This window comes from Coregonus clupeaformis, unplaced genomic scaffold (genome assembly GCF_020615455.1).
Source record: "Coregonus clupeaformis isolate EN_2021a unplaced genomic scaffold, ASM2061545v1 scaf0052, whole genome shotgun sequence".
Taxonomy (NCBI): domain Eukaryota; kingdom Metazoa; phylum Chordata; class Actinopteri; order Salmoniformes; family Salmonidae; genus Coregonus; species Coregonus clupeaformis.
In genome coordinates, this window is record NW_025533507.1 from 556817 (window position 1) to 577500 (window position 20684).

The 20684-nt window shown below is 45.3% G+C and overlaps 1 protein-coding gene across 6 annotated transcripts in view; it reads right to left on the reverse strand.

Moving 5' to 3' along the window:
- Positions 1-20684, reverse strand: part of LOC121567799 (glutamate receptor 4-like) — a 135459-nt gene that overhangs the window by 114760 nt on the left and 15 nt on the right. For all 6 annotated transcript variants that reach the window (XM_041878087.2, XM_041878088.2, XM_041878091.2 and 3 more), the window contains exons 1-2: positions 20316-20684; positions 17415-17573 (exon numbers count right to left, since the gene is read on the reverse strand). The exon at positions 20316-20684 is cut by the window's right edge and continues 15 nt beyond it. In XM_041878087.2, coding sequence (XP_041734021.2) covers positions 17415-17573; positions 20316-20679 — 523 coding nt within the window. In that variant the 5' untranslated portion in view covers positions 20680-20684. The remainder of the gene's footprint in view (positions 1-17414; positions 17574-20315) is intronic.

Consider the following 20684-nt stretch of genomic DNA (forward strand, 5'->3'; position numbering starts at 1 on the left):
ACTCCTACACCACATCCACCTCAGCCGTTCTGACAATCATATATTATCTTCATCATCCTCGTTACTGTCAATATATCCTTGTCATCGTTGTCGTCATCATCATGACGTCATCAGACACACACAAACACACACACACAAACACACACACAAACAAACACACACAAACACAAACACACACGCACACAGACACACACAAAGTAAGTAGCTCAGTGCAGCTCTTCGCCATGCTAATACATAATTATTCTCTAGAATCCAGATACTGGATCCAAAGGAAGAATGCTTCTACTGATTGAGAGACATCAAACAGATGAGACAACACAAACACACATACACACACAAACGCAGACACACACAGACACACACACACAGACACACACACGCAGACACACACAGACACACACACACAGACACAAACGCAGACACACAAACACAAACACTCACACACACACACACAAACATGTGACCCTGTGATCTGTTGTTCCTGGATGAAGGAGTGATCTACTTGATCGTCTATTCAGGCTTCTGATACGCTTCAGAGAACTACTCAAGGTCAGACAATTACCATTTTCATTCTGAACCTCGGTCACGCCAGAGCAAGAGCTTAATTTAGAGATTGATTTACCACACCTGTTTAGAGGAGAAAGAAGGTAAATGACACAGACAAAGAGAGAGAGAGAGAGAGAGAGAGAGAGAGAGTGAGAGTGAGATAGTGAGTGAGAGAGAGAGAGAGAGAGAGAGAGAGAGAGAGAGAGAGAGAGAGAGAGAGAGAGAGAGAGAGATAGATAGAGAGTGAGTGAGTGAATGAGTGAGAGAGATGAAATTGTTCCGCTTGTTATTCCCCGCCTCAGGAAAAAGAGGGAAAACTGTCAGAGCAGACAGATACGTTCAAAGACCAGAGCTTCCTTTCCCAAACCCTCCTCCCCTGATGAGCCCAGAGAGTGTGTGTGTGTGTTTGGTTTTACTATCCGTTTGGGGACCAGAAGTGGGGACATTTCACCGGTCACCACAAAGAAAAAGGCTATTTTAGGCTTAGGGGTAGGTTTAGAGTTTAGGGTTAAGTTTATGGTTAGGGATTTGCGGTGAAGGTCAGGTTAAGGTTAAGAGAGAGAGAGAGAGAGAGAGAGAGAGAGGGGGGAGAGGGAGGAGAGAGAGAGAGAGAGAGAGAGAGAGAGAGAGAGAGAGAGAGAGAGAGAGAGAGAGAGAGAGAGAGAGAGGGAGAGAGAGAGAGAGAGAGAGAGACAGAGAGAGAGAGAGAGAGAGAGAGAGAGAGGGAGAGAGAGAGAGAGAGAGAGAGAGAGAGAGAGAGAGAGAGAGAGAAGAGAGAGAGGAGAGAGAGAGAGAGGAGAGAGAGGAGAGAGAGAGAGAGAGAGAGAGAGAGAGAGAGAGAGAGAGAGAGAGAGAGAGAGAGAGAGAGAGAGAGAGAGAGAGAGAGAGAGAGAGAGAGAGAGAGAGAGAGAGAGAGGAGAGAGAGACAGAGAGAGACAGAGAGAGAGAGAGAGAGAGAGAGAGAGAGAGAGAGAGAGAGTAATAAGACAGTGGATCTCCAGCAGAGTCCTTTCTCCAGCTCTAACGATCACGGACAATAAGACACTAATCCACCACTGCTGTGCTACACACACACACACACATTCACTCACTTGATACACACAGCAATACACACATACACACACATATGCAGACACAGGTTCATCAGAGCGGAACACTAAGATTAAGAACAGGCCCAGAGCCTGACACAGTATGGCAACTGTTTTAATCTCACACACACACACACACACACACACACCACAGCCAAGCCCAAACCCAGCCCAGGACAGCACACAGTATGACAGTCAGTCTGTAACTGTGTTGTCACGATACCAGCATCTTGACTTCAATACTGATACAAGGTTTAATATCACGATACTCGACACCATCACGATAATTGATACCAAAACGATACCAAAACGAGACAGATCTTTTGAGTTCAATATCATTACATTTGAAATGTTTGATGTCAATTTTTCAGAGACAGTCAAATATGCATTAATGAATCAATTATACAATCATACAATCAATTTGACTTTGCTTTTACCAATCTAACCACAAAACAACATAATGGTAATAATTTATTTGAATGGTAAATCTCTATTGATAAACTGGGTAAATCAAGAGATAGCTAAGGTCTATTCACAATACAGGTGAATGCATATTCAATAGGAGTGTGTGAATGAGTTATTGAGCTTGTTTTTGGCTGATTGCATGGCTACAGATGACAAACAATCTGTTTCCTTTACATTTGGGACTTATTTTATTGTTCTGATCAACAACATTTGCATAGCAATCTCTTCTAATATATAAGACCTCTTTACGACCAAATGATGTGATTCACACACAGTGAGAGAGAGACAGGAGAGACAGGAAATAATGCAAAGCGCTAAGCCTTATTATTATTTGCCAAACAGCTTTAAAACCTACCTTTTTTTTCAAGAGTCTCATTTAATTTCTACTGACGTCAACTTCTGGAGATCGCAGTGGGGAAATGATTAATGGCTTCTCATGTTTCATGAGTCACCACTTTAAAGAATAATTTCAATGGAAGTATTATGCACTTCTGGTCACTTTCTTTTCCTGTTATCAACAACATTATAATAATTGTTGTTATTATTATTATTATTATTTTCACCAACATTTCTGGGTACAATTTCAATATTTGGAAAAGCTTATTCTCCATTGGCTAATGAAGTTCCCACATGCTTTACTTATAATAGGTGGGGATTTTAATATTGCTCTGAATAATATTATTGATAGATGGCCTCCGGGACAGTCCACTTCTATGAATACAAGTTTGAGGCAGTTTATAGAAAGGTTTCATGTTACAGATATTTGGAGAGTAAAGTTTCCTAATGACAGGTCTTTCACTTGGAGCAATAAGGCACGCTCCACACAATCACGCATATATTTTTGGTTGGTGTCGAAATGTTTTGATAAAGAGGGTATTTCTGTTAACATCCTAGCCACTCCCCTTACTGGCCATAGAGCTATGAAAAGCTGACATTTCTTGAGTCAATAAGTATTCAAACCCTTTGTTATGGCAAGCCTAAAAATGCTTCAGGAGTAAACATTTGTTTAACAAGTAACATAATAAGTTGCATGGCAATAATAGTTTAATCCTAAAGAGTCTATTGATGTGAGCTTTCTTACAGTGGCTTGCGAAAGTATTCACCCCCCTTGGCATTTTCCCATTTTGTTACCTTACAATCTGGAATTAAAATTGATTTTTGGGGGTTTGTATCATTTGATTTACACAACATGCCTACCACTTTGAAGATGCAAAATATGGTTTATTGTGAAACAAAAAAGAAATAAGACAAAACAACAAAAAACTTGAGCGTGCATAACTATTCAACCCCCCTGTCAATACTTTGTAGAGCCACCTTTCTCTTGGGGTATGTCTCTATAAGCTTGGCACATCAAGACACCGGGATTTCTGCCCATTCTTCAAGGCAAAACTGCTCCAGCTCCTTCAAGTTGGATGGGTTCCACTGGTGTACAGCAATCTTTAAGTCATACCACAGATTCTCAATTGGATTGAGGTCTGGGCTTTGACTAGGCCATTCCAAGACATTTAAATGTTTCCCCTTAAACCACTCAAGTGTTGCTTTAGCAGTATGCTGAGGGTCATTGTCCTGCTGGAAGGTGAACCTCTGTCACAGTCTGTCACGGAATCAGCCGAGGCTGCTCCTCCTCCTTGCTCGGGCAGGCTTCGGCGTTCGTCGTCCCCGGAGTACTAGCTGCCACCGATCTATGTTTCGGTGTTTGACTTGTTTTGTCCTGATTGTGTACACCTTCCAGCAGGACAACGGTTTTTCCTCCTTGTGTTGGAGATTGTTTTCTACTCTGGTTACTTTCGAGTAAAGTACGTTTCCAGTAAGCTCTGTGTCCTGCGTTTGACTTCGCCTACCGCATTCACCGTCGCTTTCTGACAGAATAACACACCCTCATGGAGTCAGCAGGATCGGCGGTGTTAACGCGCGTAATCCACCAAGAGGCCATGATCCAGAACCTGGGCACCGCCATGCAAGGGGTGATGGACACCTTGAGGCGATGGGAGAGTGGAGGTTTGCCCACACCTCCTCCTACGATACCACCACCATCAGCCATACCCATCGTTCCATCTCCGGAGTCCAGTGGGATTCGGCTCTCGCTCCCGAGGGCTTATGATGGCACGGCGGCCGGGTGTCAGGGCTTCCTACTCCAGGTTGAACTCTACCTAGCAACCATTCACCCAGCGCCCTCGGGATACGAGAGCGTGTCCGCCCTCATCTCTTGTCTGTCCGGCAAGGCGCTGTCTGGGCCAACACCGAATGGGGTGGGATAGACGCCGCTACGGTCAGCTATGCAGAGTTCACCCGCCGCTTCCGGGCAGTATTCGATCATCCACCAGAGGGTAAAGCGGCGGGTTAGCGTCTATTCCTCCTTAGACAGGGAAGGAGGAGCGCGCAGGAGTTCGCGCTGGACTTCCGGACGCTAGCTGCCAACACGGGATGGAATGAGAGGGCCCTCATCGACCACTACAGATGCAGCCTGAGGGAGGACGTGCGTCGGGAATTGGCCTGTAGGGACACCAACCTCAGCTTTGATCAACTGGTGGACATGTCGATTCGCCTGGATACCCTGTTGGCTACCCGCGGACGTCCGGATTCGGGGCCGTCCATTCCATCCCCCAGCACTTCTGAGCCGAACCCTATGGAGCTAGGGGGTGCTGGTGCTAGGGAGACCAGGAGGGAGACCAGGAGGGAGGCCGTCCCCTGCACCAACTGTGGCCGCAGAGGACACACTGCTGGTCGGTGCTGGGGAGGGTCTCCTAGGAATCGAGGCAGTGGGCGACGCACTGATGAGTCATTCCAGGTGAGTAGGCACCCAACTCACCCAGAGCTCTCTGCTGATCATATGTGTATTAAAGTGGTGTTTCCCGAGGTTTCTCCTCACTCCCAGCATAAGGCGCTAGTAGATTCAGGCGCAACTGGGAATTTTATCGATCGCCAGTTCACCTATAAGTTAGGGATTCCTATCGTACCTGTTGATGTGCCCTTCCCCATTCATGCCCTAGATAGCCGCCCGTTGGGGTCAGGATTGATTAGGGAGGTCACGGCGCTCTCCGGATGAAAACGCAGGAGGGTCGTGAGGAGATAGTAGCGTTTGTATTTGATTGATTCTCCTGCGTTTCCCGTGGTGTTGGGGCTTCCCTGGTTAACATCTCATGACCCCAACATTTCATGGCAGCAGAGAGCTCTCCAGGGATGGTCTGATCAGTGTACTGGGCGGTGTGTAGGCGTTTCCGTAGGGGCAACGACGGTGGAAAGCCCGAACCAAGTTCCCACCTTGCACATTCCACCTGAGTATGCCGGTTTGGCTCTCGCCTTCAGTAAGAAGAAGGCGACTCAATTACCACCTCATCGACAGGGGGATTGTGCGATAGACCTCCAGGTAGGCGCTGCGCTTCCACGTAGTCACGTGTATTCTCTGTCTCAGGAGGAGACGGCAGCTATGGAGACGTACGTCACCAAATCTATGAGACAGGGTTACATACGGCCGTCTACTTCCCCTGCGTCCTCGAGTTTCTTTTTTGTGAAGAAGAAGGATGGGGGTTTACGCCCGTGTATTGATTACCGTGGTCTAAATCAGATCACAATCAAATACAGCTATCCTCTCCCTCTGATTGCTAGTATGACGGAGTCATTACACAGGGCGCGATTCTTCACAAAATTCTCAGGATCTCAGGAGCGCGTACAACCTGGTGCGCATTAGGGAGGGAGATGAGTGGAAGACAGCATTCAGTACCACCTCGGGTCACTATGAGTACCTCGTCATGCCATACGGGTTAATGAACGCTCCTTCAGTCTTCCAATCATTTGTGGACGAGATTTTCCGGGACTTGCATGGACAGGGTGTTGTGGTATATATTGATGACATTCTAATATACTCTGCTACACGAGCCGAGCATGTGTCCCTGGTGCGTCGAGTGCTTGGTAGACTGTTGGAGCATGACCTGTATGCGAAGGCGGAGAAATGTCTGTTCTTCCAGGAGTCCATCTCCTTCCTGGGATATCGGCTGTCTGCGTCAGGGGTAGAGATGGAGATTGACCGCGTTTCTGCCGTGCGTAATTGGCAGACACGCACCACGGTAAAGGAGGTGCAGCGCTTCTTGGGTTTTGCCAATTACTACCGGAGGTTTATCCGGGGCTTTGGACAGGTAGCAGCTCCCATTACCTCTCTGCTAAAGGGGGGTTCGGTGCGCCTGCAGTGGTCAGCTGAGGCGGACAGGGCGTTTAAACGTCTGAAGGACCTGTTTACCTCGGCTCCGGTGCTGACGCATCCGGATCCCTCTTTGGCATTCCAGGTGGAGGTGGACGCTTCCGAGGCTGGGATCGGCGCTGTGCTGTCTCAGCGCTTGGGTACGCCACCTAAACTCCGCCCCTGTGCTTTCTATTCTAAGAAGCTCAGTCCGGCGGAGCGCAATTATGACGTGGGGTATAGGGTGCTGCTGGCTGTGGTTCAAGCCCTGAAGGTGTGGAGACATTGGCTTGAGGGGGCTAAACACCCTTTTCTCATTCTGACTGACCATCGTAACCTGGAGTACATCCGGGCAGCGAGGAGGCTGAATCCTCGCCAGGCAAGGTGGTCAATGTTTCTTTCCCGCTTTGTATTTAAGCTCACCTATAGACCAGGGTCCCAGAACGCTAAGGCAGACGCCCTGTCCCGACTATATGACACAGAGGAGAGGTCCATTGAGCCCACTCCCATACTCCCGGAGTCTTGTTTAGTGGCACCGGTGGTGTGGGAGGTGGACGCGGAAATCGAGCGGGCGTTACGTTCCGATCCTACTCCTCCATAGTGTCCAGAGGGTCGGAGGTACGTGCCGCTCGAGGTTCGCGATTGTTTGATATACTGGGCTCACACGTCACCCTCCTCTGGTCATCCGGGTATTGGTCGGACAGTGCACTGCCTTAGTGAGAAGTACTGGTGGCCAACCTTAGCTAAGGACGCGAGGGTTTATGTTTCCTCCTGCTCGGTGTGCGCCCAGTGTAAGGCACCCAGACACCTGCCCAGGGGGAAGTTACAACCCCTACCCGTTCCACAACGGCCGTGGTCTCACCTATCGGTGGATTTTGTCACGGACCTTCCCCCCTCCCAGGGGAACACTACGATCTTGGTAGTTGTGGATCGGTTTTCTAAAGCCTGCCGTCTCATTCCCCTGCCAGGTCTCCCTACTGCCCTACAAACTGCTGAGGCCCTGTTTACACACGTCTTCCGGCACAATGGGGTGCCTGAGGATATAGTGTCTGATCGGGGTCCCCAGTTCACCTCTAGAGTCTGGAGGGCATTTATGGAACGTCTGGGGGTCTCGATTAGCCTTACCTCAGGTTTTCACCCCGAGAGTAATGGGCAGGTGGAGAGAGTTAACCAGGATGTGGGTAGGTTTCTGAGGTCATATTGCCAGGACCGGCAAGAGGAGTGGTCGGGATATATTCCCTGGGCAGAGATAGCCCAAAACTCCCTCCGCCATTCGTCCACTAACCTTACGCCTTTCAGTGTGTGTTAGGTTATCAGCCGGTTCTGGCACCTTGGCATCAGAGCCAGACCGAAGCCCCTGCGGTGGACGAGTGGTTTCGGCGCTCGGAAGAAACTTGGAACGCTGCGCATGTCCATCTGCAGCGGGCCACAAGGCGGCAAAAGGCGAGCGCCGATCGCCACCGCAGTGAGTCTCCGGTGTATGCACCGGGAGACCGGGTCTGGCTCTCGACCCGAAACCTGCCCCTTCGCCTGCCCTGCCAGAAGCTGGGTCGGCGGTTTGTGGGGCCCTTTAAAGTCCTGAGGAGATTGAACGAGGTATGCTATAGGTTACAACTGCCCAGTAATTACCGCATTAACCCCTCGTTCCATGTGTCTCTCCTCAGGCCGGTGGTGGCTGGTCCACTCCAGGAGAGTGAGGTACGAGAGGCTCCTCCCCCCCGTTGGACATCGAGGGGGCTCCGGCGTACTCAGTCCGTTCCATCTTGGATTCGAGGCGTCGGACGGGGGCCTGCAGTATCTCGTGGAGTGGGAGGGGTACGGTCCGGAGGAACGGTGCTGGGTCCCCAGGAGGGACATTCTAGATCCCTCAATGTTGAGGGACTTCCACCGGAGTCATCCGACTCGCCCTGCTCCGCGTCTTCCTGGCCGTCCCCGAGGCCGGGATCGGCGCACTGCTGGAGCCGCGCGTCAAGGGGGGGGTACTGTCACGGAATCAGCCGAGGCTGCTCCTCCTCCTTGCTCGGGCAGGCTTCGGCGTTCGTCGTCCCCGGAGTACTAGCTGCCACCGATCTATGTTTCGGTATTTGACTTGTTTTGTCCTGATTGTGTACACCTGTTCCCCATTATGTTGTATTGTATTCCCTATTTAACCCTCTGTCGTTCATTGTGTGTTGTGTGTTATTGTATTCGTCATCGGCAGTGTTCGTGTGCGGGTTGGTTTTTCCTCCTTGTGTTGGAGATTGTTTTCTACTCTGGTTACTTTCGAGTAAAGTACGTTTCCAGTAAGCTCTGTGTCCTGCGTTTGACTTCGCCTACCGCATTCACCGTCGCTTTCTGACACAGTCTCAAATCTCTGGAAGACTGAAACAGGTTTCCCTCAAGAATTTCCCTGTATTTAGCGCCATCCATCATTCCTTCAATTCTGACCAGTTTCCCAGTCCCTGCCGATGAAAAACATCCCCACAGCATGATGCTGCCACCCCCGTGCTTCACTGTTGGGATGGTGTTCTTCGGCTTGCAAGCGCCCCCCCCTTTTTCCTCCAAACATAACGATGGTCATTATGGCCAAACAGTTCTGTTTTTGTTTCATCAGACCAGAGGACATTTCTCCAAAACGTACGATCTTTGTCCCCATGTGCAGTTGCAAACCATTGTCTGGCTTTTGTATGGCGGTTTTGGAGCAGTGGCTTCTTCCTTGCTGAGCGGCCTTTCAGGTTATGTCGATATAGGACTAGTTTTACTGTGGATATAGATACTTTTGTACATGTTTCCTCCAGCATCTTCACAAGTAAAAAAAAAAGTATATTATTATATTATTGATCAATTGACTATGACTTTTCAGATCACCGAGTAGTGCAATCTGCAGGGTTAGCTCCAGGTAAATATTGCAATTCCTGGACCTGTGTCCAAAAACAAGCTACAAATGGACAGTACCAAAACAAATGATCTAATGATTCTGTCTCTTCGCAGCAAAATCTGCAGAGCTGGGAAGATTGTATCCCCCATATAAATAACATTCTATTGGTAGCAAGAATTTAGTACAATAATTTAAATTGAAAAATTCTAAGTTTTGAATCTGGCGTCGTTTTGCGTATCAGTTCATAAACACTATGCCATGGAATCGGTACGTCAAAAATCTCTTCCCAACTATTTTGCGACGGCTGTCAATCTTTTGGTCCTTAAATGAAACTGGTATACTTTTTTATTTATCACAGTTTTCTTTAACCAATTATGTTCTTTAATGCAGGGCCGACAGACAAGTTCCTTACTTTTTCCCCCTTCCACTTTCCTCTTCCATTTTTGTGGTAATGCTGCAATTATTTGGTTATAATTTTGGGTAGAGCAGACATTTCCATATGTTTTTGTTAGCTGCATGTGTGACATACAGTGGGGAAAAAAAGTATTTAGTCAGCCACCAATTGTGCAAGTTCTCCCGCTTAAAAAGATGAGAAAGGCCTGTAATTTTCATCATAGGTACACGCCAACTATGACAGACAAAATGAGAATTTATTTTCCAGAAAATCACATTGTAGAATTTTTTATGAATTTATTTGCAAATTATGGTGGACAATAAGTATTTGGTCAAAGACAAAAGTTTCTCAAAACTTTGTTATATACCCTTTGTTGGCAATGACACAGGTCAAACGTTTTCTGTAAGTCTTCACAAGGTTTTCACACACTGTTGCTGGTATTTAGGCCCATTCCTCCATGCAGATCTCCTCTAGAGCAGTGATGTTTTGGGGCTGTCGCTGGGCAACACAGACTTTCAACTCCCTCCAAAGATTTTCTATGGGGTTGAGATCTGGAGACTGGCTAGGCCACTCCAGGACCTTGAAATGCTTCTTACGAAGCCACTCCTTCGTTGCCCGGGCGGTGTGTTTGGGATCATTGTCATGCTGAAAGACCCAGCCGCGTTTCATCTTCAATGCCCTTGCTGATGGAAGGAGGTTTTCACTCAAAATCTCAAGATACATGGCCCCATTCATTCTTTCCTTTACACGGATCAGTCGTCCTGGTCCCTTTGCAGAAAAACAGCCCCAAAGCATGATGTTTCCACCCCCATGCTTCACAGTAGGTATGGTGTTCTTTGGATGCAACTCAGCATTCTTTGTCCTCCAAACACGACGAGTTGAGTTTTTACCAAAAAGTTCTATTTTGGTTTCATCTGACCATATGACATTCTCCCAATCCTCTTCTGGGTCATCCAAATGCACTCTAGCAAACTTCAGACGGGCCTGGACATGTACTGGCTTAAGCAGGGGGACACGTCTGGCACTGCAGGATTTGAGTCCCTGGCGGCGTAGTGTGTTTCTGATGGTAGGCTTTGTTACTTTGGTCCCAGCTCTCTGCAGGTCATTCACTAGGTCCCCCCGTGTGGTTCTGGGATTTTTGCTCACCGTTCTTGTGATCATTTTGACCCCACGGGGTGAGATCTTACGTGGAGCCCCAGATCGAGGGAGATTATCAGTGGTCTTGTATGTCTTCCATTTCCTAATAATTGCTCCCACAGTTGATTTCTTAAAACCAAGCTGCTTACCTATTGCAGATTCAGTCTTCCCAGCCTGGTGCAGGTCTACAATTTTGTTTCTGGTGTCCTTTGACAGCTCTTTGGTCTTGGCCATAGTGGAGTTTGGAGTGTGACTGTTTGAGGTTGTGGACAGGTGTCTTTTATACTGATAACAAGTTCAAACAGGTGCCATTAATACAGGTAACGAGTGGAGGACAGAGGAGCCTCTTAAAGAAGAAGTTACAGGTCTGTGAGAGCCAGAAATCTTGCTTGTTTGTAGGTGACCAAATACTTATTTTCCACCATAATTTGCAAATAAATTCATTAAAAATCCTACAATGTGATTTTCTGGAATTTTTTTTCTCAATTTGTCTGTCATAGTTGACGTGTACCTATGATGAAAATTACAGGTCTCTCTCATCTTTTTAAGTGGGAGAACTTGCACAATTGGTGGCTGACTAAATAATTTTGTTCCCCACTGTATACTTTTTCAACAGTCTTGAAAAATAAGGAAATAATAAAAAGTCCTGTTGAAAGTCTTTCAGAGGAACTGTTCTGATCTACAACACAAGTTGGATTATATGTGTCAACTGAAATCAAAAGGAGATCTAGGAAGAAATGGCTAGAGGAGGATGAATTCATATTATTTTTCAGGTTAGAAAAATATCAATCTAAAAAAAGAACACAATTCAACAATTAAATATGAATGGTCTCATCACAGATGACCCCAAACTAATCTCCAGCTTTTGTTGCAACTTCTACAGAAATGTACAGTATAAGTATTGTGAGGAGTCCTCAACTTCATTTATTTATTTTCTAGGGGATGTGAAATCAGTTAGGGAGGCTGAGAGGGAACAATGTTCCCTCTAAGCTGCGAGAGTGTGCGGGCGTGCAGTAGCCCCCAGACTGCCGAGCAGCTCACTGCAGAGAGAAGCACTAGATTGAACTTCAACTTTCTAGAGTTTTCCCTGTTAGTTAACACTATCAACGTTTCCCTTTACTTTGGCAATTGTGATCGAATCAACACAATATTAGCCACTCCCCACGCAACATTCCAAAACAAAACGAACTATGGAAGACATTTTCTTGTAGGCAGAACACATCGGAGTAGGATTCTATTGGATCAACATGCAGAACTCAGCCCGTACTCTACACAGACCAGCACGACATAACCAGTCAGAGCTTCAGTAGGTCTATATGCAGATAAACTATTGCCATATATGGATCTGTGCCATTTACTTTGAACTGTTTACACTATAGCATGAGCGGTTGTGAGTAGATGCGCTTGTTTTGAGATCAAAGCGAGAGCTGCATGTCATTTCCTTTGCTAGATAGTGAGTTATTAGCCCAGTTATATATCATTTGTAGTCAGCAGTAGGGGAGTGATTGCTTCCTACAAGAGCACAAAACGTTTACATTTCTAGACATCTTTGAAAAGCGCGTCAGGTAAAGAGCTTTTTTTTTGTCTTAAAGGGGCAGTGTTGTATTTTGAGACAGGCTTGAATAAGCTAAGTAGCCAATAGGCATAATTTGTCTGATTCTCTGTAATAACGGTATAGGAATAATAATGCATTTTATTTTGTGAAGTGGTTTCTTGCATCAAACAACACAACAACATTTTCAGTCACCTCCTTGTCTGAAGGACAAGTGGATGAACAGGTTAATGTCAAGCCCTGCATGTTTTTTTGTCTTCAAATGTCTCATGGAATGTAGACCTACATTGAACACCACACATTGGCTGCTACTGTAGGCTGTATGATAGAACAGCTATTTGCATGTTTAAATGTTATGGGATGCATTTTCTCCATTGTTTTTGACAATAGGCCACTCTGGTAGTCCTAGATTATGATCAAATACGCGCGCAGGAAGTTGCACAGAATTTTCACAACAACATTCAAGTTTGCGCTCAGCAGACCTGAAATTTGCTCAGTGCCGAAAGAAATTAGAGGGAACATTGTTGATGACCCTATTATAGTTGAAGAGATAATTTATTCTATTGAACACCTTAAAAATAATAAGTCTCCTGGGACTGATAGTATATCTGCTGAGTTTTACAAAACTTTTTCTCAACAGTTAGTTAGCCCCTTTTCTTTTGGAGGTATTTTCTTAAAGCATAGCAAATAATGCTCTCCCTCCCATTTTGACTAAAGGTCTGATTACATTGATCCCTAAGCCCAAGAAAGACTTACTTCTCCTCGATAATTGGCATCCAATCTGTCTTCCCAACAACGACTACAAAATATTAGCCTCTATATTTGCAAAAATAATGAAAGCGGTATTGGACTCAATTGTAGAGGAGACGCAGTCTGGATTCATGAGGAATAGACATACATGTATATCTAATGGTACCCGACTGGTGTTAAACCTTATTGACTCTTCTGATCTAATCTTTTGAAGATTAGTTTTATTGTCTTCTTAGACTTTTATAAAGCCTTCGATACAAATGGAACATTCACTTCTATTTCACTCCCTTGAGAAATTTGGTTTTGGGGAATTCTGCTTGCATCCCAACTTCTTACAAGTGTTATTAAAAAGCGTGATATACAAGGGATCTCCATTGCTGACAGAGATATTATCATAAATCAGCTTGCAGATGACATCACCCTCTTCTTGACAAATGCTGACAAGATTCCTAGAGCAGTTGATGTGATAAATATTTTTCCCAAAGCATCTTTGCCTAAACCTTAATAAGTGTGAATTGTTTGCTGTTAAAGACTGTTGAGATACCTTCTATCTGTGATATTCCAGTCAAGGAAAAAGTAACATACCTTGGGATTACCGTAAGGGGACATCGGCTGTGCTGATCGACAGACTTCATCCTCTCTCAATCAGTTTCTGGATGTGAGACACATTTGATAGAAGTACCGAACGTAACAAAAATTCTAGTACCGAACCGTTTTTCACGTTCTAGTATTGAAAAGGTACCAAAGTTTCAGTAGACAACACTATGGCAGCCCAGTCCGTCAAGACCTCATAGTTTCCCTTCAAAATTGGATGTCTATTTTTTATGCATTAATTCCATGTGGTTACAGGGTTAATTCTGCATGGATATAGGGTTAAAGAATTAACAATTCCAAGGGTTAAGTTTAGTGCTGGGAATTGCCAGGGACCTCACGATACAATATTATCACGATACTTAGCTGCCGTTACGATATGTATTACGATTCTCATGATTCTATACAGTATGTATTGTGATTCGATACTGCGATTTTATTTGCGATTCGATGTTCCAAACATATTGCTCACCATATGTCTGCTGCAGAGAAACAAGAGAGAATATGAGAAAACAATCAGACATGGAAATAAAACTTGCGATATTGTCAAAACGATACGATATACAGTGCCTTCAGAAAGTATTCACACCCCTTGACTTTTTCCACATTATGTTACAGCCTGAATTTAAAATGGATGAAATTACTATTTTTTTTGTCACTGGCATACACACAATACCCCTGAATGTCAAAGTGGGATTTTGAGATTTTTACAAATTATTACAAAATGAAAAGGTGAAATGTCTTGATTCAATAAGTATTCAACCCCTTTGTCACGCCTACTCCTGCTCCCCCTCTCCAGCGCTCAACGTCGCCAGTCTACAAACTACCGGCCCTGGCAACCATCATTATGCGCACCCGGACTTCATCATCACCTTGATTACTTCCCCTTTATTTAGCCCTCAGTAGCCTCAGTCATCAGGCAGTATTGGTTTTGTCTCGTTTAGTTCGCTTCTCCTGTTTTGTTTATTAGCCTTTTATTATTCTTAAACTCACCTTCTGCACCTGCATCCTGACTCCTAGCGAATGCGTTACACCCTTTGTTATGGCAAGCCTAAATAAGTTCAGGAGTGAAAATGTGCTTAACAAGTCACATAATAAGTTGCATGGACTCACTCTGTGTGCAATAATAGTGTGTAACATGATTTTTGAATGACTATTTCATCTCTTTACCCCACACGTACAATTATCTGTAAGGTCCCTCAGTCGAGCAGTGAATTTCAAATACAGATTCAACCACAAAGACCAGGGAGGTTTTCCAATGCCCCGCAAAGAAGGGCACCTATTGGTAGATGGGTGAAGTTATTAATTACACTTTGGATGGTGAATCAATACACCCAGTCACTACAAAGATACAGGCATCCTTCATAACTCAGTTGCCGGAGAAGAAGGAAACCGCTCACGGATTTCACCATGAGGCCAATGGTGACTTTAAAACAGTTACAGAGTTTAGTGGCTGTGATAGGACAAAACTGAGGATGGATCAACAACATTGTAGTTACTCCACAATAATAACCTAATTGACAGAGTGAAAAGAAGGAAGCCTATACAGAATACAAATATTCCTAAACATGCATCCTGTTTGCAACAAGGCACTATAATAATAATAATAATATGCCACTTAGCAGACGCTTTTATCCAAAGCGACTTACAGTCATGCGTGCATACATTTTTGTGTATGGGTGGTCCCGGGGATCGAACCCACTACCTTGGCGTTACAAGCGCCGTGCTCTACCAGCTGAGCTACAGAGGACCACACACTAAACAAATACTGCAAAGAATGTGGCAAAGCAATTCACTTTTTGTGCTGAATACAAAGTGTTATGGTTGGGGAATATCCACCACAACACATTACTGAGTACCACTCTCCATATTTTCAAGAATAGTGCTGGCTGCAAAATCCTAGAGGAAAACCTTGTTCAGTCTGTTTTCCACCAGATGCTGGGAGATTAATTCACCTTTCAGCAGGAAAATTACCTAAAACACAAGGCCAAATCTACATTGGAGTTGCTCACCAAGAAGACAGTGAATGATCCTGAGTGGCCAAGTTACAGTTTTGACTTAAATCTACTTGAAAATCTATGGCAAGACCTGAAAATGGTTTTCTATCAATGATGAACAACCAATTTGTGATGAGTGTGATGGAAGGAGTCAGACGCAGGAGGGTAATCACTGAATACAGAGTTTATTTCTTCGTTACACAAAATACGCTGGAATAGCGACAAACGAAACAGGCACAGGGGAAACTATCTACCCTGGCAATACACTGAAACGATATCTCCATACAATACATAGGCACAGGGGAAATATCAACCCTGGCAACAAAATGGTACGAGTAGCTCCACCGAGCTACACTACTCTCACATTCAAACAATCACTCACAAGGACAAGGGGGCAGAGGGAACACTTATACACAGACTAATGAGGGGATTAGAACCAGGTGTGTGTGATTGACAAGACAAGACAAATGTGATGATGATAATTGGGGCGACAGCGGTTAGTAAGCCGGTGACGAAGAACGCCGATGCCTGCCCGAACAAGGAGGGGAGGCAGCCTTGGCAGAAGTCGTGACACAATTTAACAGAGCTTGAAGAATTTTTAAAAGAGTAATGGGCAAATATTCTACAATCCAGGTGTGCAATGCTCTTAGAGACTTTCCGAGAAAGACTCACAGCTGTAATCGCCACCAAAGGTGATTCTAACATGTATTGACTAATGAGTGTGAATACTTACAGTATGTAAATTAAATATTTCTTTATTTCATTTTCAATACATTTGCAAACATTTCTAAAAACATGTTATTACTTTGTCATTATGGGGAATTGTGTGTAGATGGGTGAGATTTTTTTTTTTAAGCCATTTTAAATTGAGGTTGTAACACAACTAAATGTCAAATAAGTCAAGGGGTATGAATACTTCCTGAAGGCAATGTATCGTTCAAAAATAATATCCCTATATGTAATGATATCGATTTTTTTTCCACCATCACTAGTTAAGTTTAGGTATTAATTCCAAGTGGTTAAGGTTAGGGTAATGGTTTGGGGAAGGCTTAAAACTAAATAATGAAAAATGACACGCTATTACCATCAGGTATCATCAGTATTCACAGTATTCTCGCGGCTTGCTAGATCATTGTGAACTGCGGTGGCGCAGTGGTCTGAGCAGCGTGCTCCGTCTCCGAGCATCACGAGTTTGTGCCCAGTGCTGGGCAATCGTTTGTCTTTTTTTTTGTGAGTGCTGAGGAAGGAAGGCATATATCGATGTTCTCAGGACCTTTTCAAATGATATTTCTAGTGATCAGGCTGGCCCAGTCACATCCTTCTACAGGCAGGGGGAAGTCACCAACAGTTCTTCATATGGAAATAACAAAGCTGCCCTCAGCAGTAGCAGCTAGCGAGAGAGGGTAGTTGAGGATGACTTAGACAAATTTGATCTTGATAAGACAGCAGCTGCATCCTTAATTCAACACACACACCAACACACGACCGCAATGAATTCCCTTCCCCCATTGCCTTTTTTGATAATGTATTCCATTCTATCTCCAGGCAAGCCAGTAAATGCTAGTGTCTTTTCATTTCCCCCTGTTACTCTTGCTTCAATTTGTCAAATTATCCACAGAGCTTTAGTCCCCGGGCCAAATTTAACATGGCGGGAATTGGCCTGGCTCAACCGTAGAAAACAAGTTATTGGGCCTCAATATGACACACAACTCTGGGACGATTTAAAGAAGGTTTAGACAGAGATTATCTCATAAGAAAGACGTGGAAGTCCACATGGAAGCCAAGTGTTCCAATAGTTCCATTCAGCTCCATTTACCAAGAGGAGGTCCACACATACACAAACTCTTATCTGGTAGTACTCACAGGCATTTGTGACGGCAAAGCTGTTAGCTGTCTCGATGTTGTCGACGTGGGGTACCAGGTTGAAAGGAGCCTCCGTGGCATTGGGGCTGGTGTTGTGCAGGAAGATTGCCAATCGAAACGCTGTGTACTCCTGATCCGTGTTCCTGATAAACAGACCACCTAGATGAGGAGAAAGAGATTTTAACTGTGCTTCATTGGCACAGGGTGTCCCAAACTCGGTCCTGGGCCATTTTGGTTGTTGCCCTAGCACTACACAGCTGATTCAATTAACCAACTAATCATCAAGCTTTGATTATTTGAATCAGCTGTTTAGCGCTAGGGCAAAAACCAAAACGTGCACCCAGGACCGACTTTGAGAAACTCTGCATTGGTACAGTACATCCACATGAACCCATCACATTCAGAGAAAGAGAGAGGGAGATATGGGTGAGAGTGGAGAGAAAGAGAGAGGGACATATGGGGGAGAGTGGAGAGAGAGGGGGGTATTCTGAAATCTGTAGAGAGCGGGAGAGAGTAAGACAGATGGAGATAGTAAGACAGAGGGAGAGCAAGAGACAGAGGGAGACAGATGGAGAGAGAGAGAGAGAGAGAGAGAGAGAGAGAGAGAGAGAGAGAGAGAGAGAGAGAGAGGGGGGGAAGAGAAGAGAGAGAGAGAGAGAGAGAGAGAGAGAGAGAGAGAGAGAGAGAGAGAGAGAGAGAGAGAGAGAGGGGGGGAGGGGAGAGAGAGATACATTAGAAAGACCAGAGTAAGACAGAGGGTAAGGAGAGGAAGGGTAAGGTGACAGATGAAGAGAGGGAGGGTGGCGGGGAGGGTGAGAGGGAGAGGAAGAGGAAGGGTAAGGTGACAGATGAAGAGAGGGAGAGTGGCGGGGAGGGTGAGAGGGAGAGGGAGAATGATGACAAGGGAGGAGGGAGGAAGGGAGAAGGCAAGGCAGCAGGGCAACCACCTCCAAATGAAATGTTATTCACAAACATCACCTGAAATGGCATGCAAGTAAGTAAGTAACTAGCCTTAGCTTGTGTGAGCCAGAACGGCTCATAAGGCAGGAGCCTATCTCCTGTTTTTGTAGCGCGAGGCAGCTTGATGTACAAGTACACCCCCTGGACAGGACGCTAGTCTATCGCAGGACCGTACCCCCAATCTATCTCCTTAACGCTGAGTGCAAAGCAGAGATGCATCAGGTCCCATTTTTACAGTCTTTGGTATGACTTGGCCAGGGATTGAACTCACAACCTTCCAATCTCAGAGTGGACACGCTAACCACAAGGGCATCCCAAACATCACCTCAAATGGCATGTCATTTACAAACATCACCTCAAATGACGTCATTTACAGACATCCCAAACATCACATCAAATTACGTCATTCACAAACATCACAAACATCACCTCAAATGACATATCATTCACAGACATCACAAACATCACCTCAAATTACGTCATTCACAGACATCCCAAACATCACCTCAAATTACATGTCATTCACAAACATCCCAAACTATCACCTAAAATTGTCATTCACAAACATCCCAAACATCACATCAAATGACATGTCATTCACAGACATCCCAAACATCACCTCAAATGACATGTCATTCACAAACATCCCTAACATCACCTCAAACGACATGTCATTCACAAACATCCCTAACATAACCTCAACTGACATGTAATTCCCAGACATCCTAAACATCACCTCAACTGACATGTCATTCCCAGACATCCAGCAGTAGTGCAATAGAAGTCAGACACCAAGCGTAGAGTCTACACCGCTTAGGGTATTACTGAAGCCTGAATGCAACTCACAATTACTGATCTTTCCTCTGCATTAACTACAGTAACACAAGTCTATTTCTAAGCCGTTGCATGCAACATGACATGTTATTTTTACATTCTCCAAGAAATTAATTTCCCTCTGGCTTAAGTTCCATTCCAATTATGTGCATTGAAGCGATATGCAAATGAACTGTCATACTGTGTGCTGTCCTGGGCTCGGCATGGGCTTAGCTGTGGTGTGTGTGTGTGTGTGTGTGTGTGTGTGTTTGTGTGTTTGTTTGTGTGTGCGTGTGTATCCAGCAGACCATATTAGCGCATTAACTTTATCGGCAGCTCAGTGAAAGGAGCGAGACAGAGTCAGAGGCCAGAATCTCATTACAGTGCCTCTCCTCCTGCACCCCACAAGGAGTGATGTAGAGCATACATTAACACACACCTCTAGAACAGAGTACCATGTGTGTAGTGTGTGTGAGTGTCTGTGTGTCTGTGTGCGTGTCTGTCTCTCTCTCTCTCTCTCTCTCTGTGTGTGTGTGTGTGTGTGTGTGTGTGTGTGTGTGTGTGTGTGTAGGACTGTTATAGGATGAGGTATATAACTGATGCAGGGCAGTGGATCATGTTTAATAGAAACTTTGATCCCGGTCTAGCCTGTGCTGAAGGAGTCGGGTTCGGATCAGGTAGACAGGGTTATCCTGCTATGTATGGCACGGGAGGATACTGCAGTGGCGATCTGACTCAGAACAGCACCGTACGGAACAATGCGCGCTAAAACATTCATGAGAGCAGGATGCCCGTTTGAAACTACAAATAACACGAAAGAGGGGAAGAGCGAGACAGAGACAAGACCGAAGAAAGAGAGACAGAGAGCGAAAGAGAGAGAGATTTAGCCTTCCGTTCCGACGGCGGGAAAACAATTACCACAATTATGAATAATAATCTGAGTCACATCAGCAGAGAAACAGACAACCTTTTCCCTCTGTAGGCTACTTAATGAACAGAAATAACAGCAATGCAAATCCACTTAGATAAATACACATGATTGGGGACGAAAACAATTTAAAAGACGCCTTAAAACCCCGGCTATAACAGCGCTCTGTTCTAGACGCAGTGTGTCTATAACCTACTCACCTATCTGAACGCTGCTGGGGAAAGCCCCAGTCACCAGCCCCCACAGGGCGGAAAACACCCCGAGAAAGTGCGGGTAAATAATCCTCATTTTCCGTCCCTTAAAAACTGTGGAGAGACATAGAGGAGGATGACACAAGGCGAGAGAGAAGGAGGGAAAGAGAAAAAGAAGCCCGAGTTTTAGCAATCCATAGTGGGTTTGTTCCCCCCGCAGTGTCCGCTGCCGCTGTAGAGAGCTCTGTCCGCCTCGGTAAACGGTAAACGGAGCACATGCAAGATGGGTGGAAGAGAGTGCGAGAGGGAAAAGAGAGAGAAAAACTCGCCAGGGGTGAGGAGCGTCTACAGCCTGCATGGAACGATTGGACATGCGCT